The sequence below is a fragment of the Zonotrichia leucophrys genome, chromosome 2, assembly GCF_028769735.1.
Source record: "Zonotrichia leucophrys gambelii isolate GWCS_2022_RI chromosome 2, RI_Zleu_2.0, whole genome shotgun sequence".
In the NCBI taxonomy this organism is placed as follows: Eukaryota; Metazoa; Chordata; class Aves; order Passeriformes; family Passerellidae; genus Zonotrichia; species Zonotrichia leucophrys.
Window position 1 is genome coordinate 54,571,098 of NC_088171.1, and position 19,149 is coordinate 54,590,246.

A 19,149-nucleotide genomic window follows, 5' to 3' on the forward strand; every position below is an offset into this window, starting at 1 on the left:
TGACCAGCATTTTTCGGAGGTGAAGACACATGTTCTGTGTACCTCTAGAATTTAGATACTAAACTATTATTATGCTTCCTGCACGGCCACAGCTAACAAAGATCTTGGATGTCAGTGGGAATAGGTAGCACATAAAGCTTTTCCAGAAATGCATGGCATCTTTCTGCCTATTTGTAGGCAGAATGACTGAAAAACACCCAGCTTTTGTCAGATATCTTACCTATTTTGTCAGATATTTTATCTAGATAGCTTCACAATTCTGATTTTTACATAGGGATTATCAATATCCAAGCATCAGTGAGACTTCACACTCATAGATATGGTTTTATCATCCAGCTGTCAACAATGTGTCTACTACAGCTCTAGAAGTGACTACAAGTGACCATTAACAGGTTAGCATACATTGCCAATTTATTCACTGGAGATTCAGGATTTTTCTTTTTTTCTTTGATTTTCTGTTTCTTGAGCATTTTTCTTTACAAGCCTGGAGTGACATAGCTGAAGTATACAAGTACTATTATTTTCTAAGATTCCCAGAGATGAGACCTCTTGCTGGACTCAGGAGGGTTTGCATAACAGATGTGTTACCAGCAGGCTGACTGGTTCCCTGCAGCAGCCAGTTTTGGGACACGGCACAAAAATTCTATGAAATTTGTAAGTTGTGCACTATACCTCATGCCCTGTGATATGCATGAGACCAGAAACAGCAGCAGCAATGGAGTCATATCCACCTCTTTGAACCACTGGACCAGTCTGACCATAACCTAAAAGAGAAAGAGAACAACTAGTCATTTAATCAAGAACAAGTAGAACTTAAGCTATTATTGCTCCTCAGCTTTTGTTAACAAGCAGTCCAGACCGTACAACCAATGAACACCATTGTATTCTCTTTATTCCTTCACATTTCTAAGAGTAAAGTTGGATTCATCCTCTGTGGGTTGAGGACGTGTTTGATCTTAATTCTAGACAGACTTGTAACCCTGCTATGTTTCATTCCTTTTGGATAAAATTTCCTTTGTAATTCACTGTCTCAGCTGAGGCTGGACTCAGATGTTATTTCAGAGAATCTACAGTATCTCTACAGGCCCACAATTGCTGTCCAACAGGGCCCATCTTGCCTGTGTTATCTCCACTCTGCCATAAGGATACCTTGTATACTTCAAACAACACTAAAATCATGACACTATGGTTTTGACACATTAATTGCTCCCCCCTCATTTCTGTTACTTTATTCCATATCTTAACAGAGGTACCTTCAAAACAAGCATTGTTTACAAAAGATGGCAAGGCCTTAGCAAGCACGTACAATCTGTTTGCCAAGAGCTGGCATCAATGAAATCCAAAATACTGAGAACTTTTACTGAACTACCTAAATACAGTTTTGCTCAGCTGTATAATTAACTTCAAACAAACAGCTGTCGACAGAAGGATGCTGTCTTACCTCTCTTTGCTATAGTCATCATGTTCTTCCAATAACAACCATAAAATCTTCCAACTGAGAAGGTCTTGCACAAGCAGCTGACGAGGTCACTGGAACCAGTAACCACCATCACCGAGGATAGAAGTTAACAGGGAAGGAGCAACATATTTCATGGATGGTTTCTATTAGTTCTAATAATGGCAGAGCCCTCAATAATTAGATTTAAGTGCAGATTGAATAGGAAGCACATTCAAAGCCATTCAAGTGCTTCTTTTCCTGATATCTCTAAGAGAAATCCCTTGGAGCAGTTACAAGATATTTGTCAAAGACAAGATTCCTAATCTAACTTTAGTTTTAAAACATTTATGTTTCATTCTTACCTGTGAGGACAGTATTAGAATTACATTATATCAACATATACTGCAAGGTAAAAAATTCCTGAATCACCTAGATTCCTTTCCATAATTTGCCTGGAAAAATCTTCTCTATATTCAGTCTGTTCAGTAGGCATGACAGTCTAAACACTGGGTTTGTGAATAAAAGCACACAATTAAAAATAATTTTTCATTGAGTTCATCCTCAGTTCATCCACTTGGACTGATGCTGTTATGTGCATAATTCATAAATTACTCCTAATGTATATTACAAGAGGATTGTGATGACTGAAAACTGGAGTTAAAGCACCTTCTTACTTCAATTGATAAATCATACTAAGCAAAACAATATCCACTTACTACACACATTTCCCCATTATACTACAAACTATCTCAATTGCCTAATATTTTTCTGGAGACATGAGATCCATGTTGTCCAAAGCTGTGGAGGAGCTCAACTTCTGCACAAAGCGTCACAGGGAATATCAGAATACTACAGCCAATTCACTGACTAATCAGTGTAGCTTCAAAACAAACATTTTGCAAGAAAAAAGTCAACACTTCTCTTATGGTCAAATCTGTGTCACTACTCACAAGAGAGAAGAAAAAATCTACCAGTTTACCCAGTTTTATTTGAAATCTGACAATAGTCGACTTTGAGATCCCAAAGAGAACTCATGGTATTTCCTTTCATATTTACATTCCTAAAGTTTACAGCAAAGAACAATGTCTTTAAATGTAAGAGGACTAGCAAATAAAATATACTGGATCCACCCAAAAATGTTCCAAAGAGCACTAACTAGGCATATACCAATATCTCATTGGAATGAACTGTAGAATTAAAACCAGTTAAGTGTGTGGGGCCACTTCAAAAACAAAATCTTGCTCAATAAAAAAAAGTACTCAAAACAACTTTAATTGAATAGTGAAAAGCATATTGAAGTAAGTGAGAAACTACGTACTGGCCTCAATTACTAACAAAGAAAAGACATCTCAACACATCTACTCACACAAATGTTTTCATTAACAGCAAACATCTGAAAATTAAACATTTAGTATGTAGACAGAACAGCTTTGCAATGCTCTTCTGGTAAGGACAAACATCCATCCCTCAAACACTGAATTCAGGAAAGGTGACAGGCAACAAGATCTGAATTTTTCTAGAGCAGTTTCACAAATAAATTTTTTTAAATCCTTTTCACACTTTGTAACATCCAGGTTTCAAAATATAAGGTATTATTTAATGACATTCTAGTTAAGATTAGGACTTGTATGGAGTGTTTAATTAGTCTTCACACATCACAATAGATTAAAAAGAAAAAAATACTTAATTCTACTTTTGATCTCAATTCTGAGTGGACAAAACTAGCATGGGGACAAAATCTGTTGGAAATGTTTCGCCCCAGGAACTATGGATATACAAGATTCCCAGAGAAAAAAGTAGACTTAAGCGACAAATAGCTAATGCTAAAAATGAAAGATCTCTTTATCCAGACAAAAATCAAAGGCTGAACATTATTTTCATGGTCAATGAACCAACCCAGTGCAGATGTTTTAGAAATAACTAGGAACACAAACACAAAAAGCTTGAAGAAGAGTCCAAAATTACTTTCAAAAATATTCAGCCTGGTACACAGATTTTAAAATAACATGTGTAATATATACACATACATACATTTGTACATATACATGTGTAAATAGATATAGAAATATATAAAATAACTCCCTACAGATATAAATGCCACCTAAAGTTTATGTTTGTCCAAATACTCTGTGTTCTCTCATACTTAATTCAGTGTGAAAAGCACAGATTTGCAATTACACCCTCAAACCTAAATATAGGCTTCTGTTAAATAAAATGTAGTTAGTCGTTTAAAGTTTAGATACAGTGAAAAATACTTTAGGGTAAAGAGATAATCCCAGCTGAATACAGAGAGAATAGGTTTAACAGTGATGGTCTCAGAAGGTAAGATAAGGCAGCTGAACACACTCCTGCTTCCCTTTAGTGGAGCGTATCACCGTAAGCTACAGTCAATATTTAAATGATCTCTACTAGAAAAAGAATTTATTTTAGATCTCTAAGTCCAATGTAGATATTTTTACTTTGGGGAATAGATTTCAGACAGACAATAGAATTTAAATTTTAATTTAATAAAACTAAATGTTTTCTAAACCATTTTAGCTTGTCAGGCAGCTGGCTAGATTCTAAATCCCACATAAAGCTTTAGATTTTTGTAAAACAGAATGAGCAAATAGCAAAAGAAAGTTGCACCACACTAAACCCCTATTCAACTCCCCAAATCTACATTCTGTACCTTGCAGTAGGAAGATATGATTTCTTCTGATACCTGTTACATCCTCATGTGTCTAGAATTCAAAATCATTGCAGTATGAGCCGGTGTTCTCTACGGCAAAATGTACAGTTTCACAATCAAACCAAGTACAAGACAATAACCTCCAGTTAGATCTCCAAGTCCTTCCTAAAAACTGTCATTGTCAAAACATTATTTAATCTGCATAGCAAGCTTTTGAAATTGCCAGAAACAGAGAATCACACAGAATCACAGAATGGGTGGGGTTTGCAGGGACCATAATGGGTCATGTGGTCCAACCTCCCTGCTCAAGCAGGGCCTTCTCAGAGCACATGGCACAGGATTGTGTTAAGATGATTTTTGAGTATCTACAGTGAAGGAGACTCAGCACTCTTCCCGGGCAATTTTTTCCAGTGTCTGGTCATCAGCACAGAAAAGAACTCACTCCTCATATTCAGGGGGAACTTCCTGTGCATCAACTTCCTCCCATTGCCTCGTGTCCTTTTGCTTGGCACCATCAAGAGCCTGGCTTCATCCTCTTGGCACCCTCCATTGAGCTGCTTAGGGACACTGATAAAATCCCTTCTCAGTCATCTCTTCTTGAGGCTGCCTGTCCTTTTGAGGGATATGTTCCAGTCCCTTATTCCTCTCCATTGACCTCCAATAGACCCACTCCAGGAGCTCCATGTCATTCTCTTGCTGAGGAGCCCAGCACTGGACACAGCACTCCAGATGTGGCCTCAGCTGGGCTGAGTAGAGGGGCAGGATCACCTCCACCGACCTGCTGCAATGCTCTTCCCAATGCACCCCAGGAGACCATTGGCTGCCTTGGCCACAGGGGCTCACTGCAGGCTCATGGACAGCTTGCTGTTCACCAGGACCCACAGGTCCTTCTGCACAGAGATGCTTTGCAGTGGTTTGGCCGCCAGCCTGCACTGGTGCAGGGGGTTTTTCTTCCCCAGGCACAGGACTCTGCAATTGCCTTGGTTGAAGTTCAGGCACTGCTTTCTGCCCATCTCTGAGTCTTCCAGTTCTTCTCTTCCATCTCTCTCAAGGCCCTTTTGAAGACCATTTTCAAGCCCTCTGTGGTATCAGACACTTCTCTGCGCTTTGTGTCATCAGTGAACTTGCTGAGGAGGCATCTGCCCCTTCACCTGAGTCACTGATGAACAAGCAAAACAATCCTGGGCCCAGGACTGAACCTTGGGGACCCCATTTGTGACAGGCCTCCAGCTAGATCCTGTGCCACTGATCACAACCACCAAAAGACTATTTGCTTATTCAGCATAGTCACACCTAAATCCTCCTGCTCTGACTCTGCAGCCAAGTCTACCTTCTACATAAGAAAGTGTGGAACCTTTACTCTTTGAAGCTTTTTCTGAGCAAGAAAAATGAACCGGGTATGAGAAGTATGAAAGAACTGGCATCGGCTACTTTGTGTCAGCTTGAGGGAAAAATGGGCCTTTACTGGAGCCATTTACAAAGCAAACACCACAATCCTGTGGCAATCTTGCACCCTTAGCTCAAACATGAAAGAAGAAAGAGACTTTAACCAATTGGAAAACAGAGGATGCTAAATATCAGTAAATATAAATTTGCAAATGAAAAGTTTTAAAGAATTTTCTTAACCAAGATCTCCACTATCACTATTACTATGCAGTATTACATAGTGTATGATATTCAAAATGAGACATGCTTAATGTAACATTAAAAAATCATTATCTCTCTGTTCCTGCATCTCTTTTTTTAATATTTGGGTAAATATGACAATTAAAATTTTATAAAATAAGGTGGCTAACATGTAATAATGCAGCTCACAGCTGTTCTGAAGAGTCTCCAGCAGTTTGATGGCCAAACCTTTGATATGGAGCAACAAGAGAAGACTTAAGGTGCCTAAGAATATTCATCTAGCAAAACTGAAAAATAATAATGTCAAGATAAACAGTAAATTATAAGAACCCTAAGATACTCATCACTAGCTAGGGGCATGGCAGAAGTAACTTTATGCAGGACATTATTTGCAGCTGACTGAATAATTGCTTGGTAAAATGAATTGAAGCATACAAATTTCCTGTGAATATTGGCAATATATACACATTGCAATTAAATGTAATAGTCAAATTGCTGCTATTATCTGATTAAATTACATTTGTATTAATACACCACAATTCCTGGCAAATGGAAAGACTAAAAGTATTTCCTTCTCCCAGATTTTTCTAGTTAAATCAGACACATACACTAAAAAAAAAAAACCAAAAACAAAAAGCAGAACAAACAACAAAAACCAAAAAAACCCTGAAAACATTTGTCAACAGAAAATAAATCTTAGCTTACCTACTATTCTGGGGTTGGTATGACATTGTGACATTTGTCCATGATGAAAGAGGCCCATTTATTCTGAAACATGGAAGTTACTTCTAACACAACAAAGCTTATAGTTCTGGGCTCAGTGTGCAGGACCCATGTGATGGCACTCAAGGTTTGGAACACAGCACAGGAAAAATGATAATACTTTCAGGCATCATATGGGACAAAAGTTTGGGGGAAAAAATAACATGTCATAACAAACTACTATTAGTTTATCCACTTTTAAATGGTCAATATATTTATCACATAAGAGAGACATAATTTGCTTTACAATCTGCTCTAAATGATTCTGTTCTGAGAAACAGAAATAAATATTATGAAGCGAGAAAGGTCAGGCTGAAGATTACCAAAAGAAAGTAATAACAGTAAATGTTGCTGGAGTGCACAAAAGTGTTACTGCCCAAACTGCCAAATGTTCAAAAATGTCACACTAAATTTAAAAATGCTAGCAAAAAAACCCCCAACCCAAACATGTTTCCAGAAAGGACTCTGTTAGGAAAACAGACTAATGTGTTCTTACAGGTTTAGCTTTTTAATACCATGTCAGCTACATTTTTGCCAGACGACAGTGGGATTTTTAGATACATTTATGGCAGACATTCTTCATAAACTTTTAGAAACCAGGCAGACCAATTAAACAACTTTGTCCCAGACAAAGTTTCATATGTCTGTAGGTTCTATGCTATTCCAAGATGTGTACAGAACACACCATATTTCCTTGCCTAGGAGTTACTGATGATATGATGACAGAATTCCTAATATGTATAAAAAAAATTCATTTTGGCTAGGAGCTGCCTGAAAGCATCTGGGATAAACAGGCACTACTGTGTTGCAATATCAAAACTCTGGGAACAATCACTCCAAAAGAAGTATTTTTATGTAGGTTAGTTTAGACTCATTTGGAATTTTTATGAAGATTAATAAAAATGTTTCTCCATTTCTCAGCTTGTTGTGTATTTGATATGTATTTCATGAAATTTAATAGCTCAGGATAGTGGGTCACAAACAATTTTCACCTTCAAAAAAACAACTGAGAAAGAAGTAAATGTCACAAAATTAACAAATGCACAGAAACTGGAAAGGAGGAATGAAAACTCATTCAACACCTGAAAATGCTACTCTCACTTCTTCAATACAATGTGCTTTCAAGCTAATGATGGCATAATAATTAAATCTACAGGACAGCCTGAGTATGATTTTCTGTGTCATAAAAAGAAAGATCAGCATTTCTCATTATGACCTGTGTTCAAAATATTTGTATCACATGCGCAAGAAAACCAAAAGCCATAATTTCTGCACTTCTTCATGATTTGATAGCATGATAAAACTTTATAAGGCCAAATATAAAACACATTGTACTAAAAGGACAGGAAAAGCCAACATGGAGACATGTTGTCAACACAGACCAATTCCCTGTAGTTCAACTCCCAGATGACAAATGACATTACAAAGTCAGGCTGTATAAGATATTCTGAGCAAAACATAGAAAAATATGTTCAACATAGGCATTTCTACAAATAGGAACTAAACATTGTCACAAATTCAATCCAGATAGATGGCTATCCCTGCTGAATAACAAATTAATAAGAAACACCTTTTGGCTTGTTCTATTGCCAAAAGAAAATATTCAATTAAAGACAGCTTACATCTTTACTTAATAAAGATTAATGAAACAAGCAGAAGAACACAAGCAATTCTCTGCGATGACAAAAGCCGAAGTTTAACAGACACATTATAAGAAACTTTGCAGTGTCAGAGCTGCCAAATGCGTTAGCAAAACAAGAAACGACTTTTGGAAAATGCTTGCCATGTGTTGGTCAGAAGGAAAGGAAGTACAACTTCCTGAAAAGGCAGGCTTACAGGAGATCAGAACAGATACAAGAAAGGTGAAGTCAGAGCAAACTTCCAAGAGAGATGAAAGGATGTTAAAAAAAAATAAGCCTTAAGTCAGCAAGCATAAAATCTGACCAATCTGATAAAAACATTTCATTTCCCAATTGATGATTGCAAATGCATACAATATTTATTGTTTTACACATGTTGATTTAGACATTCTAACCCTGTCTTTTGAATGCAATCAGGTGTTACAAGTTGGAAGGCATAGATAAAACAAAATTGTTAAATCAAACACAAAACTCAAACTAAGATTTAGCTACTGAAAGACTAGAAGAGGACAACCGGCAGAGCCTCTGCCAGTTGTTCAACTCCATTCAATTTTCATGTGACCTGGGTACCCAGCCTCACACAACTCCTATTAGGGCACCAACCACACTTCTGGAACACAGTCACAGACCATTTCAAACAAGACAAGTTTGGTTTTCAAAAGGCTTTTAATCAGCCTGCAAAATTCTAGGCCATATTTTCTAGCTTTATACCATGCCAAATATAAGTTACAAGAAAGCAGTCCTTCCCTCCATAGCTCAAACCATAGTTACTTAAGAGATGCTATCTCTTTTGCTAAGTCAGTGAAAGTTTAAACTGTCACTCTCTGAATTTTAAGGTAGAAGCAGCTTCCCCATCTGAGTGGCGTCACTCTTCTACATGATCTAAGAAATTAAATGTGTCATGATGACCATTTCTGAAAACAAAGTTTCAATTAAAAGCTTTTAGATGACAGTGAGATTAGGTACTCAAACTTTACTACCTGCCTTAAAGGAGGCTGATAGACACCCAAATTCCCCATTGCTATTCTGGGTTTACACAAATATTCCCAGCTGAACACACTTAAAAGTAACAAATCATTCCTTGTCCCATGCTTGGAACAAGGATACAGCTGATATTAGGACTACAAATATTTATATAGTGAAAGTTAATATTAAAATAGTGAAGTGTATTACTCCCAGCAATGTAGCAATGACATTTTCCCAGAACATCCAGGTTTCAAAATTTGCACAGAAATTAGTTAAATGCTGAGGCAAGCTGTCTGTCCTAACTTCTGTGTGTCCTCACAAACTTTGCTAGGACTACTCTACCTGCTCAACTCTGCCACACTATTATGACTAAGGTAAGGGAGCAAATATTTGTGAGAAATACCTGACTAATCTGGAAATCAGTCAGGAGTCAACAAAAAGTCACCACACTCCAGCTCAACAGATATTAATCATCTTACTACTTCTTATAGTGAAAAAAATCATGTAAAATTAAGAAGTACCTGCAGGGTGTATTTTCAATTAATATTTATTAAGCTATAGCCAAGCACTGCAGTGTTGGGATAGCCTCAGAGAAGTCTTCTGACAAGGACATGATTATCTATGATCCCATGACAGAAATGTAAGGTAATTACATAATTATTTCTCACCTGAAACACGTGATGTACGTTCTAAAATTGATATTAACCTGAACAGACACCCATTTGTTGTGGCTGCACATAGTTATGTTGACAGAAAAATCTGTGCAGCAGTGTGCAGCGAAGGAGCTGACTCTGACCAAACAGCTCCCCTGGGGGTTGCATGGCCGTGGCTGATCCTGATCTCTCCCTCTAAGATCAAATACATAGTGCCTCAGAAGTTGGAAAAGCATATTAAATGAACTCAAAATCAGTATGCAATTGTTTTTTTAAACTTTCCAAAATTTTCCTCAAAAATTTTCAAAACAAATCAATAAAGTTTAATTCCCAAAGAGGATTAAGTCATACAGAATGCAACATAGTCTTAGAATCTCAGGCTGTCATTTCAACCCTTTCAACAACTTAATAATAAGTGATATTTTTTGAGCCTGATTTTAATTCCTTTCAGTCTACACAAACAAAATATTTAAACAAAGAAGATATGATAAAACACATGGTCTGGAAATAAACATATTTACTCTTTTAAGTTTTAAAATTAAAAGAAGTTCAAATCATTAATTAATTCATTCCCATATGTTTTAAGATCATTATTTTAATTTTACAGAAATATAAGAAACTGACAAACAATCATGTATTATATGTTCTGAGCAGGCACATGATATATAGCACCCCTTCTTATTGTACAAAGAATATAATTTTATATGAATAAGCAACTTGTAGTTGCAGTTCCATAAAATAATTTTGAAAGATGTAGTCTTTTAAAAGGTTACAAAATTTTGGCCTCCAATTTTCCTCTTGAAATGGTGGTCAGGTCACTGTAACACACAATCACAATGGCACTAGGTATCCTTATCCTGACTTTGCAATACCCACAAAGACTCTCCTGGAAAAGAAAGCCATCCTCTCTGTTAGAAAGGTTTCCTAAATGTTTAATAGGAATCCTTTTTTGCAGAAATGTGAACAGTTACTTCTTGTCCCATGTATAACAGATTATTCTTTCCTCTTTACAAGAACTTTAACTTACAAGAAGACTGTTATCCACAAACCTATTCTCATTACATCCTTACTTCACAGTAACATTCGCTACTTGCTATGTCAAAGTTTTCCCTGCAAGACAACTCACAGATCAATGGATTTAGCTGAGGGCATAAACACTGAGATACAAAATGCTGTTAACGATCAGGTACATGGAAAAGTTCCAGATTCTGACACTATCTGGGTTTCTAAAAATGACAAAAACCATGTTATTTTTCAATCGTTTGTGTCTTCTACACCCAAGACTGTTTTTTTCCTGTTTGCTAGCTACTGACAGTGTTTTATTTTATAACAGTATTCTAAAATCACAAGTAATGAAAACCATATGCTTACTTGGAAAACATTTTCAGGTCAACAGCAGCTACTTACAGTCTTCCTACAAATCAAACAACACCCACAGACAATACCGTGAAAGGGCACAACAAAGCCACTGGATCTATTCACCATTTTAATTAGTTATACTTGCTTCTTTGGTGAAATCACAAAGCCTCACCATTTGAAACAATGAAACAAACCAAACAAAGAAAAACTCCCGCAATCTACATGAACTAAGTCCATCAGGCAAGGGAAAAAGATCAACAGAACAAGATAAAGCAGATAAGAATGCTATTAGACAGGAGATTCCCTAAAAATAACTCATTTGGAAAGAAGCAGAGAAATTTTTAGCAATAATAAACAACATATTTCATGATCTTTTCATGATCAAAGTCTTCATTTTAGGCCATGGCAACTCAAACACAATAAACACTGCTTTACAAAAGCCTGCTGCATGGCTTCTGAAGATGCCTAAAATCTTCCAGCTTTGTTTCTGTTAACTTAGCTAGGCACCAATCCAAGCATAATAGCTACTGAAAAATAAACATTAAACCATCAGTAAGTGTCTTCACAGTTGTACTATGTTGTTCATATCCAGGATTTTCAGTGTCTAATCTGTTTTCATTCACTGTAAACTAACCCAGTGTTAAATCTTACAGCTCACAGGCTCTCTGTCTGATATTGTATTCTTAATTAGGACAGAGTCCAAAATTCTGAAGTTTTTGATTTTATACAAAATACTGCTACTTAGATGAAAGAACAAGCAATAGAGTGAGAAGGCATAAGAAAAGCATTACTTTCATGCACTGCTGAAAGTCAATACTTAATATTAAAGCAAGGAAGAATTATGACTGGTTCATTAAACTTTTTATATGCTTCATACTGAAAAAAGAATGGGAACACAGTGTTTCAGAAGAGCACGCATTTTCAACTGCTTCTTGTTCCTAAACTCACAGTATTTTGGACGTTCAGGCTATGTGTGACTGAAAAAATAGTAGTGGAAAAAACAGCTAAGCCCTCCTGCTAGGATGTTAAATGCCAATACAAAAGGGTATCTCAATCATTTACAGGGGGAAAAAAAAAGTTACTGCACTCTAGCTGCTGGTGGTGTGCTGATAACAGAAGCAGCAAAAAGTCAAAGACTTAGTGTCAGTCAGCTAAAACACCCACCTTCCTGAAGATGTGCAGCAGATCTGAATCCTGCAAGGATATCAATTCAACCAACAGAAAAGGGATTCTGTCAGCTCCCATACACTTTTCAGTTACCCTTTTCCAATTTGCCACCTCTCAGTCTCTACCCTTTTCATACTTGTTTGTGTTACTGATACATTTTAAAAGTTTGGTCTGTGTCAGTGCCAGAGTCCTTTATTATTTTTGACGTACTGGCAAAACCCTGCAAGTATAGTGCAAATGCAGCCTTCCAGACCAAATTGTACTTCATACTAGAATGCAAAACCAGTTACAGAGATACATCTCCAAGAACAATTTTACCAGCAAAAGAAATGTTTTGTCAATATAATAACGTATTTGCTAATGGCTTCTGCCAAAATAACTAAACCAGGCAGTGTTAGCACCTCTTCACAATCCTGTCCAGCACAGCTGTGCTGACAGAAGTCTGTTGTATAGAAAACAGCCTCTTGCTCAGTTCCAAGAAGTTTGTCAACCAGCTGAATTTTATAGAATCCTCTTTTGAACAGACTTGTTTTGGCCTATGCTAATTTTGCAAGCAGTATATAAACCCACCAGCAACAAGAATGTGCTTTAAGGAGGAAAACTAAGCGTTGGCTCTTCATCTTCACACAGCACAACTACATTAATCCTACAGAAGGAGATACCTTGAAGTTTGTTTTTATGGTAAAACACCCAAAAATTGCAGCTTTGCAGTATTTATATTTCAGTCACACTAGAATGGAATACACATTTTTGTGTATGGTACAGGTTAAAAAACATTGTTGCCATCACCATTAGAAAAGCATAAACACTCCAAATTCAAGTCCATTTTGTTTCTCCTCCTGTCAAGAGCTACCAAACATAATTGCTCTGCAACACACCTCAGTCAAATCTTGCTGGTTCACATTTGACTCCCCAACCTCTTGGCAACTCATGTTGTCCAAAGGGGCTGTAAGAGCATATTTAAAGGGGTTTAAGCATAGAGCACCATGGAAATATGAAAACAAATGGAGACAAAAAGACCAGCTAGCTGCATATTCTGTCTCCAGAAATAGAGAAATATAGATGACAAGATGAGGAGGCTAAGCCTAATACTACTCTTGAGTATTCTCCAGGTTCCAACAGTTTACAGCTGATAGCCTTCTTGATTAAGTAGATAAAGTTAACAAAAATTTCCCAAATCAACTGCTTAGGAGTAAATACACAGAAAACCTTTGCAATTTTCAGTCACTTTAGGTAGGCAGACACTTCAAACTTACCTAATCATAAGCAAAAAACCAAACCAAAAAGAAAACTGAGTATTTTGAAAATCATTACAATACTTTTAACACACAGTCCCAAAAAATTCAAATCCTATGAATCAGGCTTTTAAAACACATGGTTCTTAAAAAGAAATATGAAAAATATGTGAACAATAAAAGCAGAAGTAATTCAAAGTAGTCCCATTATTTGTCATCTGTCTGCAAGTCGGATCAGCAGGGTAGTCATTGTTTCCCAGTCTTCATCACAATCATTAGGATTTTTTTTCAGTAAAAGTAGATATCAACAGAAAATAAACCCACCAAATACAATTCTAATCTCAGTAAAGAGAAAAAATAATCCTGGGTCTAATTGACCTATTTAATGCTTTTCATTTTTGTCTAGAAAAGCATGAGGTAAACTTCTCCTTGCAGATGGATCACCTTTGATACAAAACAGCTGGAAATATTTAGGAGATCTTCAAAAAGAAGAAGCAGCAGAAATTAAGATCAAATTATTTATACACCATCAGAAGGTACACCCTGTTTGTGTAGCTGTACTATTTCTGTAGAATAATAATTGGCACCATGAGCTAAGAATTGAAATTAAAAGCTCACATTGATCCTCCTCATTTAAATCTGAATAAAGCAGTCAAATGTGGAAGGCTATAACAATATCTGCTTTATTTTATATATAAATAACATTTACAAAAATTAAATTTCATGTGTTTAGGATTGCAGTTTATACTCCATATACTGAGTACTTTACCCTCAGAAGAAATACTGGCCACAAAGTGCCAATCCTAATGCATCAGACTGTTGTGGAATGGGTCTCGTGCCAAGCACAAAGAGGTTTAGGACTCTACAGGTTGCCTTCTACAAGACAGAATAAAGGACAGCCACAGAGCTGTCTAAACATGGTTTGTCAAAATGAAGCAAGTCCTTAAAACATGATACTTAAGGGCTACATGATACTTAAAACATAATGCTACTTTATTTTCAGAAGCATCAGCTATAGTGCTGCCTCACTTTAAATCAATGGACATCTATTTCCAGGATTTCATTCCTAAAGTTTTGCAGGTACACAAATTATCTTTTGATCCTAAAAAAGTACTGAGAGTAAATCAACATTACATATAGTGACACCATGATAAATGGCTCAATCACTTTGGCCCCAAAAGCAATGCAACTATAATACTTGAGGTCCAATTCACCATGCTGGTTTAGAGAGAGCTCGTTTTTGTTTCTACACAACACTATTAAGTGATGTGAATGTACTCTAACTGGCCTCAAAAGTTCCCTTTTGTAAAGGAAAGAACCAACAGAAACAGATCAAAGTAGTTCTCTCAGGAATTTACCTAGCAATACCACCTAAAGCCACCACTGATACACCAATGCACTGCCATGGCAATTGATTCCTTTCTTAGAAACAAGAACTGTTTCTTCATGCACAGGACCAAGTGACTCCTTTTTTTTCTAAGTTTTAGTGAAAAAGTACCTTTTTGACATCACTGAAGTAGTATTTGGATATATGCATCCTGTCAATTAATTTCCACACATAAGCAATCACTTTGCCACTTCAAACAGAAGTTTTCTAGTTTGATGGCTCAGCCAAAAGGAAAAATTGACACAACTTAAATACTCAAATGGCATAGGATTAGTTTTTCAGGCTAAGGCACAAATCTGTTTAGATGACTAGAAAGAAATCATGTATCTTGAACTTATGAGATAATACTACCTCTTCCACATTAAGTTTTTTTAAAATATTACACTGTAGAAACTCTGCTTGTGAACACTTATAATACAAACAGAGATTAGAACTGTCTCATCAGTTTCTTTAGTGGCTTTATTCATACACTGAAGGTGAGAAGAAAGGAGTAATAGCTTAAAAAACCATCCTACTGCCTGGAAGCATAAGGGGAACTGGCTCCTTGGTTTTGATTTACATCATGCAAACTTTCAGTCAACAATTAACTTATTTATGAAGTTATGCCTTTACAATATTTAACACTTGTGCTATATAAGTTAAAACAGTTCCAAATTCTTTCAGAAATTCATATTTAGAATTAATACAGTCCAAAAAGCCTCAGTCCATTTGATCATATATTGATGGCTACCTCAGGGATCAGAGCAATTACTCATGAGATGTATAATAAATTCTTAGAGCTCCTGCTGTATGCCATAAAGCTGGTTCTTTACTGCACAAGGAACCAAATACCAATCTGCACAAATGTGCACTTTACACTGAGAATTACAAACCAGCATATTGTGCAGTGCAGAAAAGCACCAAAGCATTCAATATCCATGTCATTTTTTATTTTGTACACTGCACATGTAGTCCCAATTACTTAAATCTCTGAAAAGAGGCAATCCATTTCTCCAGCAGTCAAGTCTGAATTCCTATTTTAATTACTATCTCACAAAATTTTTTTTCTTGAGATTTTCTTTCCTTAACACAGTCATTCTTTGAATTCTAAGTAGCAATTTGGCTAATTCTATGCAATAAGTTAAGGTTTTTGATGCTTTCTCATCCTGTCAGAACCTTCATTTCAGAACTGCTGTATGCAAATGTACAGAATGCTTTAGGAAGAGATGGTCAGATGGCCAACCACAGTACTTCTGATCACAGCAGCCTTTCTTTTAAGAAAAAAACCTGATGTTCCAAGCTACCTTTCATACATCGTGTTTTTTACTTATAGATTGCTCTTCTCTCAAATCTCTTCCACTTTCCATATAGTTTTTGAAATGTGGTGCCCAGAACTAGACTTCACTTTCCAACCTTACCAATGTGGAGCAGGGTAGAGAAACAGTCCTTTAGACCATATTCACCTTTATATAATCCAGTATGGCACTAGTCTTTCATCTAATGATATCATCACTGACTCAAGCTCAACCTTGATCATTCCCCATCCTGACAACCAAGTCTCCCAAGAACCCTCTTCTAACCCAGTGTTCCCCATACTATATTAAAATTATATTATATTGATTATTTTTTATTAAGCACAGTACATTGTATTTGTTCCAATCTTTAATTCTACCCTTCCTCTTATATTCATGTAAACAACTTAGTCAAGGTAATCTTTAATTTTAATCCTGTGGTGTCAGTTGACTCCCTTCAGCTTTGTGGGCTTTCAGAGCTGCATGGAGCTCTCAGGGCACTAAAAATGGATCTTTTACATTAGGAATTCATCAAATGACTGTGTTGTGCTGACACAGAAACTGTAGGGAAGGGTTCCAATTACAGGCTTCAGTAAGAAGCACTGAGCAGAGCCCTCCATGACTCTTCTGAGAGTTAGCCAGATCCCCAGGAAATATTCTAAAGGACAGTATAAGGCTGTAAGGGAAGTGATGCCTTCTACCTGTAAAACACCTCCAGGTTCTTCCTGTCTCTCAAATCTAAACCCCACAAGCCCCCAGTAGCACATGATGTTATCAGAATTTTGGACTTGCCCACATTGCAATCCATCATCTATATTAAGAAAAAACAAAATCCAGAATCATCAGTTCTGAAGCATTTTCTTCCATTGTCATAAAGTATCTATAGCAAGCTATGAGACAGCTTCTGATCCTCTTCAACCAAGTTTTTTATTTCTTGTACATCACACTGTCCTAGCTTTTCTGTGAAAGAATTACTCAAAAGTGTCAAAAACTTTACTACAGTCAAAATATATAGCACAAGTTTATTATCCTTATACAGCCAACCAATTACACTGTCTTAAAAAAAATTGTGTATCTGCTAATTAACTTGTCAAAAAATGGTCTCAGACTATTTTATCTCTAGACCCTGATAAATTTTTCTTAACTCCCCACGCAGATAACTTCAAGCTATCAAAAAAAAAGGTAGATTAACTCTTTAATCCATCCATCTTCCAACTGCATAATGTAAAAACTAATAGATTAGAGAAGTTTAATTTTCTTTTCCAATGCTAGAAAACTCTAGCTGGGGTAGAAGCTTAATATTTTTCCCCTCCAAATGCTTTATTCAATCATTGTGATCATTGAAGTTCATACCTCAAGGCGTGCAAACTTGTGATTTTTGTGTTTGCTTAAGAGCTGTATAATGTTCACAATTTTCCAGGCCTCCCTCCTTATTCTTAAAACACGTTAAGAACTACTGGAAGCACGATACTCAGTTTGGTCTGACAATGCCTCTTTTACACATCAGACAATGTATTATTTTCCATTAATAGAAAACAATACATTTATTGAAAAAAGTCCATGAACATGTTTTACTGAATATGGTACCACAATACTCAGTATTCATTTTTGCACTTTCCAAATTCCTTAACTAACACATTCTCCAAACTTTTGCTGCTTTTAATATACTTAAAAGTCAGTGATAACTGTAATTATCAGTTAATTCTTCTAATTTCCAATTTGTCCTGCACATCATCCTGCTTGAATTGACTATTTGACTCAATCAGATGTTTTGCAATGAAGGTGAGTTTTTTGCCTTCCTTTTTGTTTTTTTTTTTTCCTTTTCTTTCTCCTAAATTGTTGTGTGTAGGTTTTTTTTGGGTGCGTTTTTTTTTTTTGGGGGGGGTTTGTTGTTGTTTTTTGGTAATTACAAAAAAAAAAAAAGAAAACTTTTTTTAGCAACTTTGGGTCACAAATTTTAAAAGCTGTTGAACAGATTAATGCTCAAGACCATTCATATGGCTGCTATTATTTATTTACAACTACAACCATTGCCTAGTCAGCTTCTGAATACCTGACTTTTGACTAGCCTGCTATCAACAAATAATTTACACAATCAAGAAGCTATTTTGCTCAATGATTTTTACAACTGAAGCTATCATTTTTTTGGCAGGTAATCTATCCGTTTCTATCAGGTAACTATATCCAGATTTAAACAATACAGAAGCCACAAAACCATCAATAATTGGGGAATGAATGGGCATGAAGACACACCCACTCACAGTAATGTGTAATTTTATGGGCCGGAAACATTTGGTAAGAGGGAGTCTAAAAACTGTACCTAATCCAGGCAATTCCACATCTTACCACAGTTAGTTCACAAATTAGAGGATCTGAAGGATGCTTGGGCTAGCCTTTGCCCAGCAAAACACATTGCGGTTGTCTTTTCCTTCCTGTTGTGAAAATACTAGAGACAAAGTAGCATATGCATCAAAACTATAACATGTCTTCTCAGGGAAAGCCACTACAAATTATCTGTACAAAACAAGATACTGGGAAGTACCAAATGCTTCTTAAGTTGTTACTAAACGTAATGTAAATGGGTGGAGTGTAGAACTATTTTACTTTCCATAGTTAACCAGAATCACTCAAGAGATATAGAGGATGTAGTTACTTTTTTGAAATGTGTTCATTTATGCATCTTTACAACTTTATGTACATTAAATAAAACTACATACACAACAATTCCAGATTCATACCCATAGAAAACTCAGGTGGACCACAACATGTCTATAAAACTTTTGTTATTCTTTCCGCCTAATTTTTGTCTCTTTAGCAACATGCTGTTTGTCAACAAACAAACAGTTTAGTGCAGTCAAGTGTATGTCAATTCAGAGTTAAAGCAAAGTTTTGTGGGGTAGAGAGTGCAAATCCCCAAGAAATATAAACTGTGAGAGTAACACAAAGTTAATAAAAATATCAATTCCAAAAGCTT

The 19,149-nt window shown here is 36.2% G+C and overlaps 1 protein-coding gene across 2 annotated transcripts in view; it reads right to left on the reverse strand.

Annotated features, from left to right (window-relative positions):
* SUGCT (succinyl-CoA:glutarate-CoA transferase) overlaps positions 1–19,149 on the reverse strand; it is a 305,639-nt gene that overhangs the window by 266,972 nt on the left and 19,518 nt on the right. For both annotated transcript variants that reach the window (XM_064705032.1, XM_064705033.1), the window contains exon 7: positions 673–764. In XM_064705032.1, coding sequence (XP_064561102.1) covers positions 673–764 — 92 coding nt within the window. The remainder of the gene's footprint in view (positions 1–672; positions 765–19,149) is intronic.